The 21618-nt window shown below is 34.5% G+C and overlaps 3 protein-coding genes across 3 annotated transcripts; 2 read left to right on the forward strand and 1 right to left on the reverse strand.

Annotated features, from left to right (window-relative positions):
* Positions 1–262: 262 nt before the first annotated feature.
* On the forward strand, positions 263–4001 carry LOC113400418 (uncharacterized). Its single transcript, XM_026639975.2, has 4 exons — positions 263–470; positions 902–1054; positions 3020–3109; positions 3731–4001. Exons 1-4 carry the CDS (start codon positions 347–349, stop codon positions 3895–3897), a joined length of 534 nt encoding a protein of 177 aa, XP_026495760.2. The 5' UTR covers positions 263–346; the 3' UTR covers positions 3898–4001.
* A 981-nt stretch (positions 4002–4982) lies between these two features.
* LOC113400305 (actin-related protein 2/3 complex subunit 2) lies at positions 4983–11550 on the reverse strand. Its single transcript, XM_026639829.2, has 9 exons — positions 11333–11550; positions 10698–10791; positions 10342–10441; positions 8056–8242; positions 7700–7835; positions 7525–7609; positions 7336–7436; positions 7149–7255; positions 4983–6936 (listed from the first exon to the last, which is right to left on the reverse strand). The coding sequence occupies exons 1-9, from the start codon at positions 11404–11406 to the stop codon at positions 6909–6911; spliced, it is 912 nt and encodes a 303-aa protein (XP_026495614.1). The 5' UTR covers positions 11407–11550; the 3' UTR covers positions 4983–6908.
* Positions 11551–11803: 253 nt separating this feature from the next.
* Positions 11804–21238, forward strand: LOC113400304 (serine/threonine-protein kinase mTOR). Its single transcript, XM_026639828.2, has 10 exons — positions 11804–12229; positions 12305–13102; positions 13182–15763; positions 15884–16056; positions 16159–16444; positions 16547–18430; positions 18610–18825; positions 19185–19550; positions 19632–19946; positions 20625–21238. The coding sequence occupies exons 1-10, from the start codon at positions 12010–12012 to the stop codon at positions 21018–21020; spliced, it is 7236 nt and encodes a 2411-aa protein (XP_026495613.1). The 5' UTR covers positions 11804–12009; the 3' UTR covers positions 21021–21238.
* Positions 21239–21618: the final 380 nt, after the last annotated feature.

Here is a 21618-nt window from a genome sequence, read left to right on the forward strand (position 1 = left end):
TCTAATATTGTGGAGGGAAATACAAATTTTCACGAATTAAATTTTATGTAAGTTACCTATTCGAAATCAAACTCTTATTCAAAAATGCGAAGTACAAAGAGTATTTTCGTTTTATATAATATACATTACCCAGAAATTAGTGAGTGAAGAGAGCCTACAGCAAAGCTTTAAATTGTACCTAATGATTGTAGGGAGTGTCGAGGGTGGATAGTACAAGGTGTGGCATTTAACCACTCAGAATTAGGACAATTAGTTTGATTTCAACGCAAGCATTTAGTAGACGCATATCGTCTGTTTAAATATAGTTTGTTTCTACTTAAAGCATCAGATTGATTTTTATATTATCATGGATCCCATAATGGATGTTATAAAAAATTCAGAAGAGCCTGAATGGCTTGAGAAGTCAATAATTGGTGAAGTACGACTATGGCAAATAATGTTCCTGTGTTTAGCAGGTGTTACGTCTCTGAGTAAGTTTGAAATAAATGAGGAAGTAAATAAATGCACTAAATATGTGCTTCTATGTGTTGTCTATAAAAATATTATAATTTTGCTGATATTCATGAATTAGTAGTAGTAGTATTCATTGGTCTTCTGTTTTATATATAATAATAATTTAATTTTTTAAGACTGTTCGGGATACAAAATAAGATATTAAAACATTAAATATGTAATATGTATGTGGGTATATAATTCTTCTCATACTATATCTAGCTGAGTTTCATTGAATTCGGTTCAGTTTTTTTTAATACTGCTGTCGATATACTGTCCTCGTTAGTGTTAATGGGAATTTGATGTCTAAAAATTAAGTAAAATACAATCAAAATCAACCCAAATATGTAATAATTTTATTTGTTAGATATTATTAATGAATTTTTACTGTTAATACATATAATTCCAGTTGTGATGTCGTGCTGTTGTTTCCGTTTCCGTATACCACGCACAAAGCAACAGATCGAAGCTGACTATAAGCGTCGAAAGATTACAACAAAGTTCCGACAACAGCTGGAAACTATTCAAGATTCTAAAATGGATACCATCTCACTTAAAGACGGTGATTTTTATTGTTAACTTAGAAATAAAAATATTTATCTCTAACGAATAAAACCCAAATAATAATAACCACTTTATATTTCAGTTTTGATAAGCGTTTTTTAAGCTTTGAAACGCAATATTATATAATATTGTTGTGATTATTGGAGGAAAAATCCCCTAAGTTACGATATTCTCTTACTATTCATTTTTGAGATTTTCTTTATAATAATAATAAGCATAATTTAAAGCTAACGTTTTAAGAGTTTAATTTCAGATGGTGTTTAATATTATGTAACATGACCCGCTAGCCAAAGCCACTAATAAGGCTGCAGATTCCGAGGTCGTAGCTTCAAATCTCAGGTCATGCTAATAAAAAAATGATCCGTTATTCTGTCAAGTAATAAAATAGGCAGTATTTTCTTCGTTGTCTCGAAGTGACATAAAGCTGTTGGTCCAGCGCCTGAACTCGTCGGTCATGTCAGATAGTAGGCATTTGTTGAGACGAATAGTTAAATTATAACTATATAATAGTATAACTTGTTTTCACGCACACTTCTTTGGAATACATGTTGACTAACTCAGCCAACGTGAACGGAGGCAAATAAATACAAGCCTTTGATTTGTGCAGATAACCCAACAATGCTACGAAGTGACACGCTCTGGCTGAAGACGACAACCCAACTGCAGAGCTACTCCATATGAAATCACTCCCATATTTAGGATTTTAGATTCAGGATTTACACCTGTAAACATTTCACGAATGGGATGTGTCTAAATCCCATAAATGTTATACCTAATTATTATAGTTACTGTTGTTCATATTCTGCTCTGAGTTTGTTCTTATAGAATAGCTCTACTGTAACATATTGTCACTCGCCTGAATTCAAGTGCACTACACTAAATCTTGCAGTGAGCCAGGCGTCGCCGGGTAATAGACACGCTAGAAATGGGCCATGTTTGTAATAGATCTTTTTACTCAGGAAGGCGCGCCCTACCAAGTTTAATAATCGACCTGCTTTGACAAATTCAATCGAATTTGTTTTTATTCTTATACTTAACATCTCTCGTACACAAAAACATCTTGTAAATACGAGTGTCACTCGATCTTACGCCGATAATTAAGCGTGCAGGTGCGCGCCTTTGTGAGTGAATAGATCTACACCATACCTGATTGAGCGAAACAAGGCCAATTTGTAATTAATGTTTGTATGGGATATTTTATATTTTGACATTTACTCAATCACGCTCCAAATATCGATGATGTCATGAAATGGAATAGATACCTTTTCCATTTATTTTTAAATCAACCAAATATAATATTTTAATTTAGCAAAGGAGACTACTGTATCAGACAGAAATGGCTACTAAGGTCTTTAAAAAATCAACTTTTAATTTACACGAAGATGGGTAGGTTTATACAGTGTATCTGATATAAGACTATTCCTTCTTATAAGAAAAAAATGGTTCACCTCTAACTTATTCTGAAAAACGGTAAAACTCGCTGAGGTGGCTTTTGTTAGATAGTGTGCCAGATCACTGTCTCTCGGCTCTTCAGTTTTGTTTGAAAATTGGCACAATGTCAAGTGACAGTCGTCCGTCCTTTGTTCATGAAGTCTCAATGAACATTTATCTTTATCAATATGGGAAATATTATGAGTGAAATTTAAAACGATGTTATTCATGTATTTTAGACAACATTTTTGATGAAGAATAGATATATATTGTCTATTTATTACGAAAGATTAACATTGAAGAAATCTTTTTTCTCTAAGAGAATATTCCATCATGTTAAAATAAAATTGCATTAATTATTATTGAATCATAACGACACATCAAATTGTAATTACCGTTTATCTGAATACTAAACCCTGTCTACCGTATTTACATTGTCAATTTTATCGTTCTATTTGCTAATACGTTATCTTGATAAGATCTTTCAAGACGTTACTTATTCTCAGTTTTTAATTGTTGTGTTGCACGCTAGCTTTGGAACTATTACACGAGAAAAGCCATTCGATGGAGGAAGAAAATCAGCAAGGATCTCAACCCAGCTCTATAATGTCACCGCAGCAGAGTGAGTGATTAATTTAAAATACTAACAAATTATAACAAAAATTACTAATATTCCTTAAGCTGAAGTTTTGTGTTCAGAGTCGGAAAGGAATCAAATCGAACCTGCGACTTGCACATGGGCTAGGCGATCTGTAGGTATACCATTCGATTGTTTAAATGTTTAATATTACTGCTTACATAAATAAGCTTCTATCAACTAATCAACATATATTTTTTTTATTAAAACGATATTTGTTGCTGTTAATATTGAACAACTCAAATAGTCGCATGTTAAAAGGGCAACATTTTTTCGATGTTAATAATGAATATCACAAATTTAATTATGACTACGTGGGCTTTTTTCGTACCTAATAATAGTTTAACTTAAAATAAAAACGAACTAATATTAACTAAGATATTGCTAACTTGAAATTTAAAGAGTAATAATAATATTATTTTAAATAAATATAATAATTTTGTTGTGTGCAAAGTATTTTTGAAACAACCACTTTTTCTTATTTGAGTAATTATACCACCATAATTATATTATAGATTTTCAATGTTACTTTGTTGTATCCCTGGCTTAGATTACAGGAAAGAAATAATTTTATTGTATGTCGTACAAATATTGAATATTTCCCAGGTTCATTGGAAGCGTCCTTCCAACCGGAAGGAAACCCGAAACCCGAAACTCAAGCATCTGGACTCAATTTCGTCAAATTTGCAACAAAAGTGGCCAACTTGTCCAAACTTTCTCAACCAAAATCACCGACTTCGCCCACAACATCCGACACCAAGATGGAATTTTAGTGTAACTTTTAAAATAAGGAAAACACTAGTAGTAATCCATTAATAAATCATACTCGATAAAAAAATATATACCAAATGGAGAAGTACAATACAGAAACTAATGTAAATATTACAAGCCTTTTAATTTTTGGTTAAATTATCTCAAGAGTTTAAATTATAAATAAAATGAATACCTCAATTATTAATGTTGTTATCAAAATAATAAGCAATGAGGTCATAATAATTAAGTCAATTTTACCTCCAACCCATAAACTTCAATGGGTTGAATGGAGATAAATAGTAACATATTAATTTAATAGGACTAAAAATAATCACCAACTATTTTTTCTTGTCCAGTAGCAAATAAAATTACTACAAATCGAATAAAAAAGATGTCGTGCTGTTTCTCTTTCAAGAGCAAGTGAGCCAGTGTAAATATAGACAAAAATTAATGGAGGCATAACTTTTTAGTGCCCGTGATATATGTGAGGAAATTTCTAACGATACCAATGAGCGGTAGTGAACTCATACATCCCCGGAATCCCGTCTATATTCCTTGCAGTCTATGAACTCATTTGACAAATTACTTGCTAAGATTAAATAATCAATAGAGCGAATACTTTACTTTCAAACTATTATATTCACTGATTAAAAAATAGATTTGATTCAATTTTTTAAGACCACAGAGTGTAAACTTTTTAGAGTTAGATTAGATTTTAATCAATAATTTATATGAATGAATTACTGAAATTGCACAACTACAAGTTATTAAATACGTTTTAGGATATGTATTGAAAAAAATATATATTCTCATTGCCTACAAAATTTTGATTTGTTGCTTATTTATATTTCAAAGTTGTTTTCATGAATAGGCTACAATTAATATTATGTAAATTAACATACAAGAATTTAGTAAAATAATATAAAGTTATATAATCTTTCCTTTATTTATGGAATGCACACAAAATCAAATTGTGACGTGCCTTGTTATGAAACCTTTTTTTGAAATTAACGTGGCTTTAATTATATTATTTTTGAGTATGTAAAAATGATAAACATATGTATTGTAACTTTATAGAAATTTTAGAAACATTAAAAGAATAATGAACGTTTCTTGCAGTAAGATGTTTTCTTTAATCTAGAAAATAAAAAATACAGTATAATCGGATTTTAGATCACAATAATAATTACATATTCACAAATAGCTTCAGTAGTCTGCAGTTTAAATAATCTCGTGTTAACTTACAGTAAAAACAATGGTCAAATTTTAAGCAATAACTTTAAAGCAACATTTAACTTACATTTTATAATACATAAATAATACAATCTTGCAAATAAAAAAGAAATTACATAAAATTCAAGTTAGCTACAGTTTCAAATAGATAAAATTGTTTCTACACGCTTCATATTAGTTCTTTAATAAACACTTGCTTCCAAACCTGTCATGTAAATCATTTTGTCACATTATCTTTTAAGCTAAATGACTTAGTGAATAAATATCTTTACCTTCGACGTTCCGGCAAAGGCCTGTAGCAAAACATTTCTCAGTCCACTCGACATACGCCACACATCGCATTCCGTTATTTACTTATATCGCTAATATCTTTGAATAAATTACTTTCCATGTTAACTCTGTAACTCTTCGATTTCTCTATCGGACACATCAACGTATTTACTGTACCGTCGGTGAGGTTTTTCTTTTGGGAATGATATAAAATCAATATTATAACTGCATCGTTTTCTTCATGCGATCATCACTTTGTTTCGTTTTCGTACCTACTATGTCATGTAGGAAACAATACAAACCAAAGTTTAATCGATATAAAATAAATGCAAATTGGAATATAATTAATGATCGAATTGCACATTAACAATAATTGATACATGGTGTATCGTGATCTACACTAGCGACACTATTCAATCGAAACCGCAGCGGCTCCTCAACCGAATTAAATCCATTTTCTTTTTAAATAAGGCCATTAAAGTTTATCTTCGAGTCAACCTCGTCTATGGAAGAATGTATTGAGAAATATTTATACATTTTCACTTACATATTAATAATTGAATGGGACCTACCTAAAAACATAATACACTTTATATTTTATCAAATTATTGTTCGTATTGCATAGCTATGAAATTAAATACAAGACGAGTGTTTTAAAATTAAACAATGATAATTCTTAAGTTTGTGCATGATACCTGTCTCATCTGGGTGATTTACATTTTTACAAGTTTGTAAATCGAAACAATTACAATAGGCTAGATTTTATAATACATATTGCCCTACAAGATAATCGTTAATTGCGTAACTTATGGTAAATAAAATTACGTAATGTAAAATCGCTCCGACGGACGCCAACACGGTCTAAATAAATGTTTATATTTGTCAGGGTACAAGTACGTTAGGAATTAGGAACCCAAGTCACGACTGTCGCAGTGCTTCCACTATAAATAGAATTATCTTTATAATAAAGCATAATTTTGTTATCAACAAGAACTACAGCAACATTATTTATTGACTTCGCTATGTTAGGTTTGGAGAATCGACAATAATAAATATAATTTGTCACAATGTGCACATTTCATTCAACGAACGCAAAATTATATACATACATATATAATGAACATTGAGCATAACAATTGGCAATTCATTATCTCTTAGAAAACGGCAACGAAAGGTGAACGTCAATTATAAATACTTTGTGACGATTTGTATGGGATACGATAAATTAATATGAGTCTCGTATGTATACACCCTTACTTACGCGGTGAATATAGGAAATACGCACATTGTCGGATTTTCGTTATGGATAACGCGTCCACGCGGATAAATTCTCTGTAGCGCCACATTACCGATGACTTCGATTTACTATGAGAGGGTTAACACTATTTCAGATATCGAACTAACGTTTTGATCATTGTATCTCATGAATGCGTCGCGATGAACACTGCGGTGGGCGGGGAGGTCCGAGTGGGCGCGTTACGTGCAGGGAACAGCTGGCTGGCGCCTACGTCCCGCCGACGCGCAACACTCAATCTCGTCTCACGAACGTTCTCCCCCTGCAACGCGAGTATACAGCTCAATCACAACCAGTCGGAGATTATTTAGCACAATGAGATTATTTACAATTCCGACTTTTACATTGTATTTTATTACCTAAAAAAATACTACATATGAAATAATTTAAATAATGTCTGCCAATGCTACATCGAAGGCAATAAAGTGCCGAAGGTGGGGCGGCAATTGGGCAACAAATCATTCAATGACGTACGTGATGGTCTTGCGCTCGGCGGGGCGCGCGCTGGAGGCGGGGCGCGCGCGGTTCAGCACCTTGAGCAGCTCGCCCGCCTTGGCGCGCATGCGCGAGTGCACGTACACCTGCACACAACACACGTCACGTCTGTCGCTGTATTCTTGACTTATCCGTAAGTACGTATGAATTCGGTAGACTACCGTACCTTCGAACATTTGATGTGATAATGGAGGTAGTCGCGGAACATGTGTAGGAGGTCGATGGTGTTGTCGCGCGCCGCCTCGCACGTGTGTCGTGGGAACAGCACTGCGAATGGAAATGTAAAATACCAGTAACATTATTACGAGTTCAAACGCTATCAAATAACAGTACATAGCGGTTTCTGTCTACCTACCGAATGTGACATAACTTATATTTTCGCCTACTTTCGCATCTGTGTCCAGCAATTCTAACGGCGGCTCTTTGTGTGAAAATAGAACCTGAAATAATGAAATAAAAGTTTCATCATTGTTTTATTATTTTTGTATATATATTTAAAACTCAGCTACTCTATATATTTTTCTAATAACCTGTGGTGCGGTATGAGACGCTCTCCGACCCTCTTTAAGCTCTTGCATAAACACCTTGCCGATAACTATATCATCCTCATGACGAAACACTGTAGAGAATACCACGGTAACGCGATCTTCTTGAGCCTCTACGTATCTGGAAAAAAAAAGAAATATATTAACTTATAATTTTCAACATATCATATTAAATGATGTTAAAGAACATTTTGTATAAACTCACAGAAAATAAAACTGCCATCAACCTGTATTTTCTGTTTTGAGAACAACTATTAGCATATTTATTATTTATTACGCATATTGATTACGTAATTAAGAATTAGTACTGTTCAATAAAAATGAGAAAACATCATACTAACAGGGTCTCATCTTGTCGGTAGTTAATGACGGCACGTTTGTGGCCCACATCGCCATCCTCCTGCAGCCGGAAGTAGCGTTCAAAAACCGATGCAAAGCAGTTTCTCTTTAGCAAGCCCACTTTTTTCACAATCGCCTCCCAATCATCCGGAATATTCTCCATATCAAGCAGGATTGATACATTATAACCTGTTTATTAACAACATCAAAAATTACTTTTTCATTAAATAAGTGTATAGTTACTGTATTGCATGGTCCAATAAAATGAATGTAAAAATTAACATAAAATGGCAATTTTATATTAAAAGTAAGGACTCTTCTTATACTGAGAAGGTTTTAATGTATTTGAATAAGATCCAAGCTTATTCAACTACATTTAAATCTGAAAAATTGCCATCTGCCACATGCAGGTTTTACCTATTTTCGATAAGTATGAGATAAATTATAAACACAAATCAAACACATAAGAATTCAGTATTGCTTGCATGGGTTTGAACCAGTAATTTTCTTTTAAGATTCACATATTGCAACCACTGGACTATCTCATCTTAAAACATTTTATTGTAGTAATTGTTAATTATAAAAGGTTACTAGCAGTAGAATCTACATTCCGAACTGGTGGTAGCTTCACTGAATATAGTTTTGTAAAATGACAAATCAAATGTTCTTGTAAAACCCTACTTGAATAAGGTAGATTTTGATTATGAATGAACTAAACTGAATTGTTGAGTCAGATGTGTACTTGACAAGTTGCCAAATATAAATAACATAATGCATGTGATGTATGTAATTATTAATGCAAAATGTTTACTATGGCATTTTTTATTACTCAAAACTAAGTTGCTATGCTATTATATTAAAATATACAGAAGTCAATTAAATCATATCATGAATACTATTACATATATAAACAGAATAATGTTCTATATGACCAATTATTATCATTACAAAAGTTATTTACAAAACAAATATCCGAAATCTTATCATAGGATATATTTTTAAGTACAGAGTTAATCTTATCTTTTCAATGATAAATACAAATACTGAACACAAAATGCAACATTTGATATGTTAAAATTTCAATTTCATTGAGGTAAAATAAATACTTTATTGGAATTAAACAAATGGTTTCTTAGTGAGGTAAATGTTGTACAAGAGTAATTTGTAAATATCAACTGAAGTTTAAAATTTAAATTGACAGAAGTAGAGCCAAGTCTACTTTGTAGTAAGAAATTTTAAAACGTCTTGAACTCTAACACAGTGAATAAAAACAATTTTGAACATAAAATTTGTGTGGATAAAATTTATTTATTTCACTCATTTCATATTTTAAATACATATAATCTTAATTTTATGCAAATTTTTTGAGGAGCAATTGAATAATGGACATTAGCTACACTTGTATTAAAAACTTTAATCATCTCTTTAACTGCCACAGAACTACTGGTATTTCAAGATATTAACCAAATATAGATCTACTCACTCACTTAGGCATGCCCTGTCACCTTAAATTAATTAATCTATTAAAATATAAATTAAACTTAACAAATGTAAATTGATTTGTATTTTTTTGCTCTTTATCTCACTCACACACACACATCTTGTAAGCATGAACATCACTCATATTAATGCTTTATACATACCTATAAGTACTTTTGTTTTAAATAGAAATAATAGTCACACAAGTAAGCAACGTTAATTAAATGTACAAAACATACGCTCTAGTAATCATTATAATTGTATCTAGTAACATGCAATATGAATTATATGCATACATGCAATACAATTAATATGTTTTAACACAAACATTGACACTGTTGAACATCATCTCTAAACTAATTTGATAGGGTTAAAAGTATTGCCTTCTATCAGTCAGTAGTAGGATACTGTGACCTCAATCAAATACATTAGGGGGCACTACATTAAATTCATATTTTCCTCCATTTTTCATTAATTTGTGTTAAATCTTTTTACACTGCCTACGGCCTTACTCATAAACATTATTGAGTGAGTTTTGTTAAAGATTTATCTCTTTCTGTTCATATTGATACAAATCAAATGTATGTCAACATTCAGAATAGGACAGCATTATTTAAGTAATCACTCCACTAAAAAACAAAAAAATATATATTTATATTGTTTAGCCCATACAACTAGCATTGTTTTTCTTTCAATGCAGTTTATTGTATATAATCAATTTCAGTCATTCTTATCTACTTTAAAATTAAACTTTATTTATATCAAGGTAATGTTTTAAATATATTTTTTAATATCAATTCTAAACATACCTGATTCAGGTTCACTGAGTAGAGGCCCATAGACCCTTTTAAGCAGTTCATCTGCTCCATGCTCTTCTAACTGCTTATAGAACTTCAGTGATATACTAACCTAAAAATAGATTTAGTTTAAAAATAAATAAAAAGACAAAATTTTAAGACATTGTATTTACATATATTATATAAACATTGACTGTATTTATAAATATTACTGTAAGCTACTATAAAAATATATATATCTTTCTATAATATATAATTTTGTATTATATTACTTCAATAACACATATTATAATTAATTAAAAACAGTTACTGTGAATAATGTAGTTTGTTATCACTATGACTCATTTTGATAATATTGCTTCACCTACCCTAACTTTGGTTTTATCCCCATTGACATTGGATATATGAAACAGCACTCCATCAAAATCTGCTAGTGTTACATCTATAGACTCAGGCTTTAAGCTGAAAATAAATAATAAATAAGTATTAAATTAAACTACAATAAAATTAAACTTTTAAATTGTCTCTTATACTTAAATAAGTTAAGTATGTTTCTATACTTTATGGTATTTCATCCGAATCATATATGCAATGTAATATTGTTTACTACTAGAGGAATCCGAAAACATTTTATGAGACATTTCCGTAGTAGTCGCAAGGTACAAGCAAGCAACATGACTCATCCATGCTGATATGGTGTGTATAACGTCACTTTTAGGCCATACTATAGTGAATTATTAATCGTGGATATGGTGACATAATGCCAATACAGTTCGAATTTAGCATATTCCGCGGCCAACGTGGGCCCACCCTGTGAGAATAGTATTTGACGTTTGTCAAGTTTCTTGCAAAAAAGGGTTATAGGACATTTTTTCCATTATTTTATAAGCACCGAAAATAGATGTAATATAAGACAATATAGTAAATCCAATTTGTTAGTTGCACTAATAAAGATTGCAATTGTAATAAAAACAGGTAAACTTTCTAAGCGTAACGTACTCACCGCGCCAGTGCATTTTTATATTTGACTGATAGTGTTTCTTCTATAATTCTATTATTGATCTCTAGCAAGATCATTATTTAACAATTTATAACCTACAGATTTTGCATAAAATCAACACTTATAGCACCTTCATTTAATAATTTATACGGATATCTTTAACGATGACCGCCCGTACATAGGTACTTTAACGACAGAGAAAGAATAGGAAGCTTCAAAAGAATGATATGTCGGTCATTTAACCATAGATATTTTTACACACAATTGACATGTTATTAAAGATTTTTTAACTTAATATATTAATTATTTGCATTAAATAATACTTGTCATTGATAATATTTTATAAAGTGAAAATATTTGTAGCTTTATTGAGAGAATTATATTAATTTCAATTTTGTTAACTAGCTTGTCTATAGCCGTTGTTTCATAATGTTGTGGACTCTGTTTATGTTATGACAATTTAGAATACGGCTAATGTCAAATAGCACATAACAGAATAAAAATATAACCTTACGACTTCAGGCTTACCTATTATATTAAGTGTTTATTTATGTTTTCTGTTACAGCAGCCGTAGCTTACATTTTAAAAGTGATTTCTTCTTATGCATTAACCTTTAAAAGGTTAATTTTAATGCGTAAAGAATGTCTTTCTTTTAGCTATTAATATTATTTAACTAAAAATGTCTAATCAAGTGACCGCCTTCGTCGCGGGATTAAAATCTAGAAATGTGGATATTCAGACAAAAACGGCACGCGAACTATACCATTTTGCTAAAACTGAACTTCGCGAAGTACCCCAAGAAGAGCTTACTCAATTTCTGGATGAATTTAATCATCAAATATTCGAAATGGTTTCTAGTAATGATGTCCATGAGAAAAAGGGTGGAGTGCTGGCTATAGGTAAGTAAATTAATTAAAATGAAACACATAATAACTTTAATTTTTATAATACTTATATTGTCTTTCTATTTATAGTCTGCCTTATTGGAGGTGATTGCGATACTACTAAAACAAGAATCACAAGATTTGCTAATTACTTGAGAAACTTATTACCTTCCTCTGATGTGGGTGTAATGGAACTAGCTGCTAAAACAGTAGGCCGTCTAGCTACTGTTTCTGGAGTAAAAAGAGCTGAGTATGTAGAGTTTGAAGTTAAAAGGGCTTTTGAATGGTTGTCAGAGGAGAGAAATGAGGGTAGGCGCCATTCAGCTGTATTATTGTTAAAAGAAATGGCTATAGCTATGCCAACATACTTTTATCAACAAGTCTCAGGTTTTTTTGATCATATTTTAATTGCTTTGAAAGATCCTAAACAGCAAATTAGGGAAGCGGCTGCAAAAGCTCTAAGAGCTGGCTTAGTAGTAACAGCCCAAAGAGAAACAGCAAAGCAATCCACTGCTAAACCTCAGTGGTATATGCAATGTTATGAAGACGCCATGTCTTCATTTGAAGAAATACCTATAAAAGAAAAGGGAATCACAAAAGAAGATAGAGTTCACGGTGGTCTTCTTATCCTTAATGAGCTGTTAAGATGTTCAAATGCTGCATGGGAAAAAAAGTATACATATCTTATGCGCAGTCTCGATACACAAAAAGACATCACTGTGTCAGATGATATTATTTTTATTAGCTCCAAGCTACATAGTCCATCTGTAAAAAGAGGCTACTTGTGTGATGGGTTCAAAACTGAAAATGTTCAGTATCCGGTTCCCATATATGAGTCAGAAGTTTGTAAGAAATTGTTAACTGAAAAAATAGAAAGGACTTGTCAAGGTAAATCATAGGTTTCATTATATTAATATTACATTAATCTTTTTAAATGTTTTTATCAATTTGATCTGTAATATTTCAGATGTGATGTCTCAGAGACTTCTCAAAACACAAGGAGTTCCACAAATACTTTTAATAATAATTCCAAGATTGGCAGCATTTAATAAAGAATTATTTTTAAAGAAATATCTCAACTCTACTATGCATTATCTCATAACATCAATCAAAAGTAGGGAAAAAGATAGAAATATGGCATTTACTACATTGGGGTTGATGGCAGCTGCTATTGAAGGTGATATTAAAACTTTCATCCCTAGAATAATGGATGTGATAAAACAAGCCTTACCAAATACCAGAGATACTCAGAGTAAAAAGAGAATGTGGATTGACCCATCTATATTTGCATGTATAACATTGCTCAGTAGTGCTGTAAAGGATCTTGTTATTAGTGACATCAAAGAACTATTGGATGCAATGTTTGCAACTGGCCTAAGTCCATCACTAACAATTTGCTTAAAAGAGTTGAGCCAAAACTTACCTACATTAAAAGGAGAAATTTCAGAAGGACTTTTAAATATGCTTTCTCAAGTTTTACGAAACAAGCCATTCTTACATCCTGGCGTACCAAGAAATTTAGAACAACAGAGTAATATGAGTCTTGTAATAGAGCTTCAAGATACTGCAAACATAGTTCTTGCATTAAGAACACTTGGGACATTCCAATTTGAGGGTCAACATAGTTTACTTACATTCGTAAGACGTTGCGCCGACCACTTCTTACAAAGTGAGCAACAAGAAGTTAGAGTGGAAGCAGTAAAAACATCGGCTAAATTATTAGCAGTTGCTACAGCACGAACTGTAAAAACTCCATCTAGAACCCTAACCATGTTAACTGCTGAAGTTGTTGGTAAAATGTTAGTTGTATCAGTTACAGACCCAGATTATGAAGTAAGGTATTGGGTTCTGGAGTCTCTGACTAAAATATTTGATACTCATTTGGCACAAATAGAAAATTTAAGTTTTCTTTTCATTGCCATGAATGATGAGCATTTGGAAATACGAGAATTAGCAATTTGCACAATTGGTCGACTTAGTATTGTGAACCCTGCATATGTAATGCCAGGACTTCGAAAAATTTTAATACAGTTTTTAACAGAACTAGAACATTCGGGAATGAGTCGAAACAAGGAACAGGCAGCCAGAATGTTAGATAATCTTATTTTGCATGCTCCTAAACTTGTAAAACCATATATGGAAACAATCTTAAATGTTCTTGTTCCAAAGTTAAAAGAAGCTGATTTAAATCCAGGAGTAGTAATTAGTGTTTTAAAAGCTGTAGGTGATTTGGCTGATGTTCATGGTGATAATACTGGACTCAAAAAATGTTTACCAGAACTTTTGACAATTCTTCTTGATTTGCTTTCTGATGCCAGTGCTACTGATAAGAGAAGTGTCGCTTTGTGGGCATTTGGACAGTTGATAAGTGCTACGGGCCATGTCGTTACACCATACACTGAATATCCGAATCTAATGGATGTTTTACTAAATTTCTTAAAAACTGAACAACAACCTAAGGACAGGCGTGAAACAATTCGAGTTTTGGGACTTCTTGGGGCCTTAGATCCTTACAAACATAAGATGACAAGAGGTTTGATTGATGGTAAACCAGATTCTAGCTTAGTACCGGTTGCTGATAGTAAAGCTGAAGAAAACAACTTTGATATGACAACAAGTGAAATGTTAGTGAACATGTCTTCACCAGTTCTTGATGAATACTATCCAGCTATCGTTATTTCTACCCTTATGCGTATCCTTCGAGATCCAACACTCCAACAACATCATACAAGTGTAGTTCAAGCTGTGACGTTTATATTTCAATCATTGGGCATAAAATGCGTTCCATATATCTCCCGCGTTACGCCAAGTCTTCTGTATGTTGCTCGTGCGACTGATAACAATAATTTTCGAGAATTTCTTTTTACACAGTTAGCAAAGCTTATAGCTATTGTCAAGCAACATATTCGTAACTATTTGGATAAAATATTTGATCTAATAAAAGAGTTTTGGACTCCAAATAGTCCTTTGCAACCTACATTAATATTGCTAGTTGAACATATAGCTATAGCGCTTGGATCGGAGTTCAAAGTATACTTGCCGCAATTGATGCCTCAAATACTACGAGTTCTTGCTCACGATACCAGTAAAGACAGAGTTGTTACAGAGAAACTCCTGTTTGCTTTACAAAAGTTTGAAGATAATCTTGACGATTATATGCATTTAGTTATTCCATCGATTGTGAAATTATTTGACGCTTCTGACTGTCCTATTCCAGTGGCTAAAGTAGCTATGGAAACAGTCGATTACCTATCAGATTCCTTGAATTATAGCGAACTCGTTTCTAGGATAATACATCCTCTCGTAAGGAGCTTAGATACATGCTATACTTTAAGAACAACGGCCATGGATACTTTGTGTGCTCTTATTATACAACTCGGAAGAAAGTACAACGATTTTATTCCACTTGTTCAAAAAGTCATCGTTAAGCACAGAATACAACATCAGAATTATGAACTTTTACTTTCAAAATTGCAGTCAAATTCTACTTTAGCCGTTGATGATTTTTTGCAAAGCACTAGACGAAAACCTAGGAATAACAATCAAGAGGTTTGTAATTCTTGCTTTATGTAATAGATACATTATGTCTGTATTTAGAATAGAAACATATTTCAATTATGTTTTATTTTCTTCGTCTTCGATTTATTTATAAAATTGAAAATATTGCAGGCCCGTATAGTAGCTTGCGATTCTTCACAGTCTATCCGCAAACTATATGTTAATGCTCATAGCTTAAAAGTAGCTTGGACAGTCAGTAGCAGAGTGTCAAAGGATGATTGGCTGGAATGGTTGCGACGTTTCAGCATCGGACTACTTACAGAATCACATAGCCCAGCATTGAGGTAAGTTACAATAACCAAAAATGATAATTGTCTTTACTTTAAATTTCCGTGCTTCCGTTCCGTTTCTGATAACATTTTGGTTAAAATCATTAATATTTTCAGAGCTTGTCTGGCTCTTGCGCATAATTATTCCCAGTTACTACGTGATCTATTCAACGCTGCCTTTGTTTCCTGCTGGACGGAATTGGATAACACATCGCGAACAGAATTATCGAATGCTTTGGAACAGGCATTGACGGCTCCTGATGCGCCAGAATTAGCACACACTGTTTTAAACCTTGCCGAATTTATGGAACATTGTGAAGGCGGTGCACTACCGATTTCTACACACCTGCTCGGAGAAAGAGCTATGCATTGTAGAGCATATGCCAAAGCACTTCATTATAAGGTTAGTTTTTTATTTCGCTTTAACTGCTATCTTAACATTTTATACATATGTTCAATTTATAGTTTTTAAAATTATATTTTAATGTTCTTTTTAATGTAATAGGAAGAAGAGTTTCGTAACGGAGCTACCTCACAGGTTGTAGAGGCTTTGATACATATTAACAATAAGTTACAACAAAAAGAAGCAGCCGAAGGCTTACTCGAACGAGTAATGGCTCAACGCGAAGCTGATGATGCAAAGTTGAAAGTTCAGATTAGATGGTATGAGAAATTGCATAATTGGGAAAAAGCGTTGAACTTATATGGAGAAAAACTAGTTGGAGATGATGAAAACACGGAATCATATCTCGGTGAAATGCGATGTTTTGAAGCATTAGGTGAATGGGTCAAACTATACCACACAGTTTCCAAGCGCTGGGTAAAAATGAGCGATGACGAAAAATTCAAATCGGCCAGATTAGCCGCTGCCTCTGCTTGGGGCTTAAATGAATGGGATTCAATGACTAATTATGTCAACTTTTTACCTGAAAATTCGCAAGATGGTGCTTTTTACAGAGCTGTTCTTAATATTCATAATGAAGACTATGATGTCTCCAAACTTTACATCGACCAAGCACGAACTATTTTAGATTCTGAATTGACTGCAGTCGCTGGAGAAAGTTATCAGAGAGCTTACGGGGCTTTGGTAAATGCTCAATTACTCGCCGAATTAGAGGAAGTCATCACGTACAAATTGGTTCCTGAAAGACGAGAGTCTATTAGACAAGCTTGGTGGACAAGACTTCAAGGTGGACAAAGATTAGTTGAAGACTGGCGCAAAATTCTTCAAGTTCGTAGTTTAGTACTAACGCCTCAAGAAGATATGGCCACCTGGTTGAAATTCGCTTCACTTTGCAGAAAAAGTGGAGCACCACGCCAGGCTCACACAACCCTAGTGATGCTTCTCGGTATAGATCCAAGCAAAAATCGTGATATGCCACTTCCAGCTCACGAGCCGAGATTAACTCTCGCTTACGCAAAACATCTGTGGGTCGCTGGTGACAAGCAACTAGCTTATGATCAGTTGCAGCGCTATGTAGAGACCGTCGATACTGGAGATGCAGAACAATGTCGTCTATTAGCTCGTTGTCACTTAAAATTGGGTTCTTGGTGTGAATCTTTGTTAGGTATCAATAAACTCTCGATTCCTGAGATTCTGCGCAATTACTCGGCTGCGACCAGCCTTTCGTCCGATTGGTATAAAGCTTGGCACGCATGGGCCTACATGAATTTTGAAACTGTCCTCTTTTACAAGCATCAAGAGGCTGATATGACTAACCCGGAAGAGATCAAAGCGGCAGCGGAATACATACAAACTCACACAGTTCCGGCAGTTGAAGGGTTCTTTAAATCGATAAATTTGTCCCATGGTAGTTCGCTTCAAGATACATTGAGACTGCTCACGCTATGGTTTGACTATGGACACCATCCCGCTGTTCATGAAGCTCTCGTAGAAGGTATAAGAACTATTGAAATAAATGTGTGGCTTCAGGTCATACCCCAACTCATAGCACGGATCGACACTCCAAGAGCTTTAGTAGGAAAACTTATACACTCATTGTTGATAGATATCGGCAAATCTCATCCTCAAGCTCTAGTGTACCCTTTGACGGTGGCATCGAAGTCGTCATTCGTAGACCGCAAGAATGCAGCTAATCAAATTTTAAAATCAATGTGTACTCATTCAAACAACTTGGTCAATCAAGCCGCTATGATATCTGAAGAGCTGATCAGAGTCGCTATACTGTGGCACGAACAGTGGCATGAAGCTTTGGAAGAAGCTTCTAGATTATATTTCAGTGAACATGACGTTAAGGCTATGTTCAAGACCTTGGAACCTCTACACGCGATGTTAGAGAGAGGTCCAAAAACATTAAAAGAAATTTCTTTTAGCCAAGCTTATGGACGAGATCTCAATGAAGCCCAAGAATGGTGCAATCGGTTTAAGGTAATAATTTGCATAAATCAAATTTTAAAATGATATGGTTCTTTTTTATTATATATTTTCTTTGTTGTAATTGTGCCAAATAATAAGTACTTTAAATTATTTAATACACTTTAATGCCAATTTCAATTCATAATGATGATTTGAATGCACCTAAATTCATAAAAATTCTCGCTTCACAGGATTCGGGCCTTGTCCGAGATTTAAATCAAGCCTGGGATCTGTACTACCACGTGTTCCGTCGCATTAGCCGACAGCTCCCGCAACTTACGTCGCTGGAGCTGCAGTACGTGAGCCCGAATTTGCTCAACTGCCGTGACCTGGAACTCGCCGTGCCCGGATCGTACGTGCCCGACCAAGACCTCATACGTATTGCGCATATACAAAGCAGTCTACAGGTACATACGCTTTGTGTATTTTTTATTTAACGACTCTTTAACACTATTAAATTTGTCTTTTAAATAAGAATAATAGTTTATATTTTCTCTTTTTTTATACATAAGAATTATATGATTTAAAAAAAGATATTCTATTCCATATTTACAATTAATGTAATATTAATACAATATTTTATTTTAATAAGTAAATAGAGTAATGTTCTGAACATTATGTTGGATTTTTTTGGATAGAAATTACAATCCGTACCAATGTTGTGATCTGAGATATATGTGATAAGGGGGTGGTACCTACCCAAACGCTTGCACAAAGCTGTACCACGAAGAAAATAATTGAATATAATTTAATTTTGATTATTTAGGTGATAACATCTAAGCAACGACCACGCCGACTCTGCATTCGCGGCTCCAACGGCAAAGACTACATGTTCCTCCTCAAAGGTCACGAAGATCTACGTCAGGACGAGCGGGTAATGCAACTGTTCGGCCTCGTCAACACCTTACTACAAGCCGATCCCGACACCTTTAGAAGAGACCTGGCCATACAAAGATATGCAGTAATCCCTCTTTCCACTAATTCCGGGCTGATCGGCTGGGTCCCACACTGTGACACTCTACACTCGCTGATAAGAGACTACAGAGATAAAAGGAAGATTTTGCTTAATATTGAACATCGGATTATGCAAAGAATGGCGTCAGATTTGGAAAGGTTGATGTTGATGCAAAAGGTATAATAATGTTCAAATTATCTCTATACCGATTTTTATTAGTATAAAATATGAATAAATTGATTTGACTTATTTTTATAGGTGGAAGTTTTCGAACATGCACTTGAGCATACAGCCGGGGACGACCTAGCAAAATTGTTATGGCTGAAGAGCCCTTCATCGGAGGTTTGGTTCGAACGTCGCACGAACTACACGCGCTCGCTGGCAGTGATGAGCATGGTGGGCTACATCCTGGGTCTAGGCGACCGTCATCCTTCGAACATAATGCTCGATAGAGTCACTGGAAAATTTTTGCACATTGATTTCGGAGATTGCTTTGAAGTAGCTGTCACGAGGGATAAATTTCCTGAAAAAATACCATTTAGGTTGACGAGGATGCTTATCAATGCGATGGAGGTACGAACACTTAATTTAATACTTTTTCAAAACATCTCTAATTATTGTTTTATTATCTAATATTAAAATTTAATAGTAGGCATCGAAACTTAAAATTATCATATTACAAAAGGAAGCTTGTTTCTGGTTTATAACAGAACAAAATACTTAACATTTTATTTCAGCTAAATCATATACTTATTTTACGTTAGTCATACTTATAAATACGTGCTGTTCTGTGTTGTGCTATGGGGCGGCCGAGCTATCCTCAGAGGGTGCTCCTCGCAAGCCAGTGCGTATAGCAGCACAAGGCCACCTCGTCCTCCTCGGGACCGTTTCTACGGAACTTCCAACGCCTCCACCCCACGCACTTAAGGCCCAAGGGTAGACCCATTTAGGGTTGTCCCCTTTGTATAACCTCCGGCGTCGTGTCAAGGCGACACCTTCTTCATCTTCTCCGAGCATGATCGGTTCTTTCGCGGTCCGCCGTCTTCCGATTTCCTGCGGAACAGCATTTACACGATTGCTCGAACGGAGTGATCGTATCCAATTTCGGGACCGAGGATCTGCCTCTCAGCATTCCATACGGAACACGCATTCAGCTTATGCGGTGTCTCGGTACCTTTAGCCATCCTAGAGCACGTAGTCGATAATATCACATCCGTCTTATCCGAACGATGAACTCCTCGTGACCACCAGGTAACCGGCATCGAGGGCACGTACCGGCGCACGTGCGAGTCGGTGATGGAGGTGCTGCACCGCCACAAGGACAGCGTGATGGCGGTGCTGGAGGCCTTCGTGTACGACCCGCTGCTCAACTGGCGCCTCATCGACGCGGGGCGGCGCTCGCGCGCGGACGACGCGTGCTCGGCCGACGCGTCGCCGCCCGACGCCGAGCCGCCCGCCGAGACCAACCTCAACAAGCGCGCGCTGGCCATCGTCAACCGCGTGCGCGACAAGCTCACGGGCCGCGACTTCACGCACATCGACGACGCCAGCGTGTCCGTGCAGAAGCAGGTCGACCTGCTCATCCAGCAGGCCACCAGCAACGAGAACCTGTGCCAGTGCTACGTTGGCTGGTGCCCGTTTTGGTAGAAGCTACCCGCATTGAGTCTTCTATGAGTTCGATTTGCTTCCTCGCGAAAAATATGTTAAATTTTCACTTTATGGTAGCTCATGTAACGCACCTCCAAAGAATCTAACGTCACAGAAAGATCGCTATGGCAGTTAAGTTTCATGAGAACTATAATAATTCTACTATATAGAAGAAACTCTGCTACTCAAAAAACTGTTCCTGTTACAAGTCCTTTAATTTTTTGTGTCTCGGATATTACATATAAAAACTATTTAGATAAAATGTAATGGTTTTATTATATAACATAAAAAATAATATGAAAATGTTCTGATAGACATGCGAAAATGTTATTATACCTGTAAATAATTCGTTCTCTATCGATGAAAGTACAGTCTGTCAAATATTACTTGGCCTAATTAAATTAGACTTGAAAAAAAAGGCCTTGCCCGCCGTTTTTTGGCCATAGCGATCTTCACATAGACTGACTGTAGATTTATTATCTGTAGTTTATCCATAGTTTTTTTGTTTATATACAATAAGTCAACTTATTGTGTGGATGCAACAAAATAAATAGTAAACTTAAATTGTTCTATATAATAAAAAAATATATATATTTTA

Source organism: Vanessa tameamea, chromosome 17, assembly GCF_037043105.1.
Source record: "Vanessa tameamea isolate UH-Manoa-2023 chromosome 17, ilVanTame1 primary haplotype, whole genome shotgun sequence".
NCBI lineage: Eukaryota > Metazoa > Arthropoda > Insecta > Lepidoptera > Nymphalidae > Vanessa > Vanessa tameamea.

Excerpts from the sequence above, each read along its gene's own strand:
- LOC113400305 (XM_026639829.2), bottom strand. The coding sequence starts at position 11,406 with ATGATCTTGCTAGAGATCAATAATAGAATTATAGAAGAAACACTATCA. Across the intron at positions 7,437-7,524 it reads TATAAGTTATGTCACATTCG|TGCTGTTCCCACGACACACG; the intron begins GTAGGTAGACAG and ends TTCCATTCGCAG. Across the intron at positions 6,937-7,148 it reads GCCGAGCGCAAGACCATCAC|GGGGAGAACGTTCGTGAGAC; the intron begins GTACGTCATTGA and ends CTCGCGTTGCAG.
- LOC113400418 (XM_026639975.2), top strand. The coding sequence starts at position 347 with ATGGATCCCATAATGGATGTTATAAAAAATTCAGAAGAGCCTGAATGG. Across the intron at positions 1,055-3,019 it reads TACCATCTCACTTAAAGACG|CTTTGGAACTATTACACGAG; the intron begins GTGATTTTTATT and ends GTTGCACGCTAG. Across the intron at positions 3,110-3,730 it reads TATAATGTCACCGCAGCAGA|GTTCATTGGAAGCGTCCTTC; the intron begins GTGAGTGATTAA and ends AATATTTCCCAG.
- LOC113400304 (XM_026639828.2), top strand. The coding sequence starts at position 12,010 with ATGTCTAATCAAGTGACCGCCTTCGTCGCGGGATTAAAATCTAGAAAT. Across the intron at positions 18,826-19,184 it reads ATATACAAAGCAGTCTACAG|GTGATAACATCTAAGCAACG; the intron begins GTACATACGCTT and ends TTGATTATTTAG. Across the intron at positions 19,551-19,631 it reads GGTTGATGTTGATGCAAAAG|GTGGAAGTTTTCGAACATGC; the intron begins GTATAATAATGT and ends TTATTTTTATAG.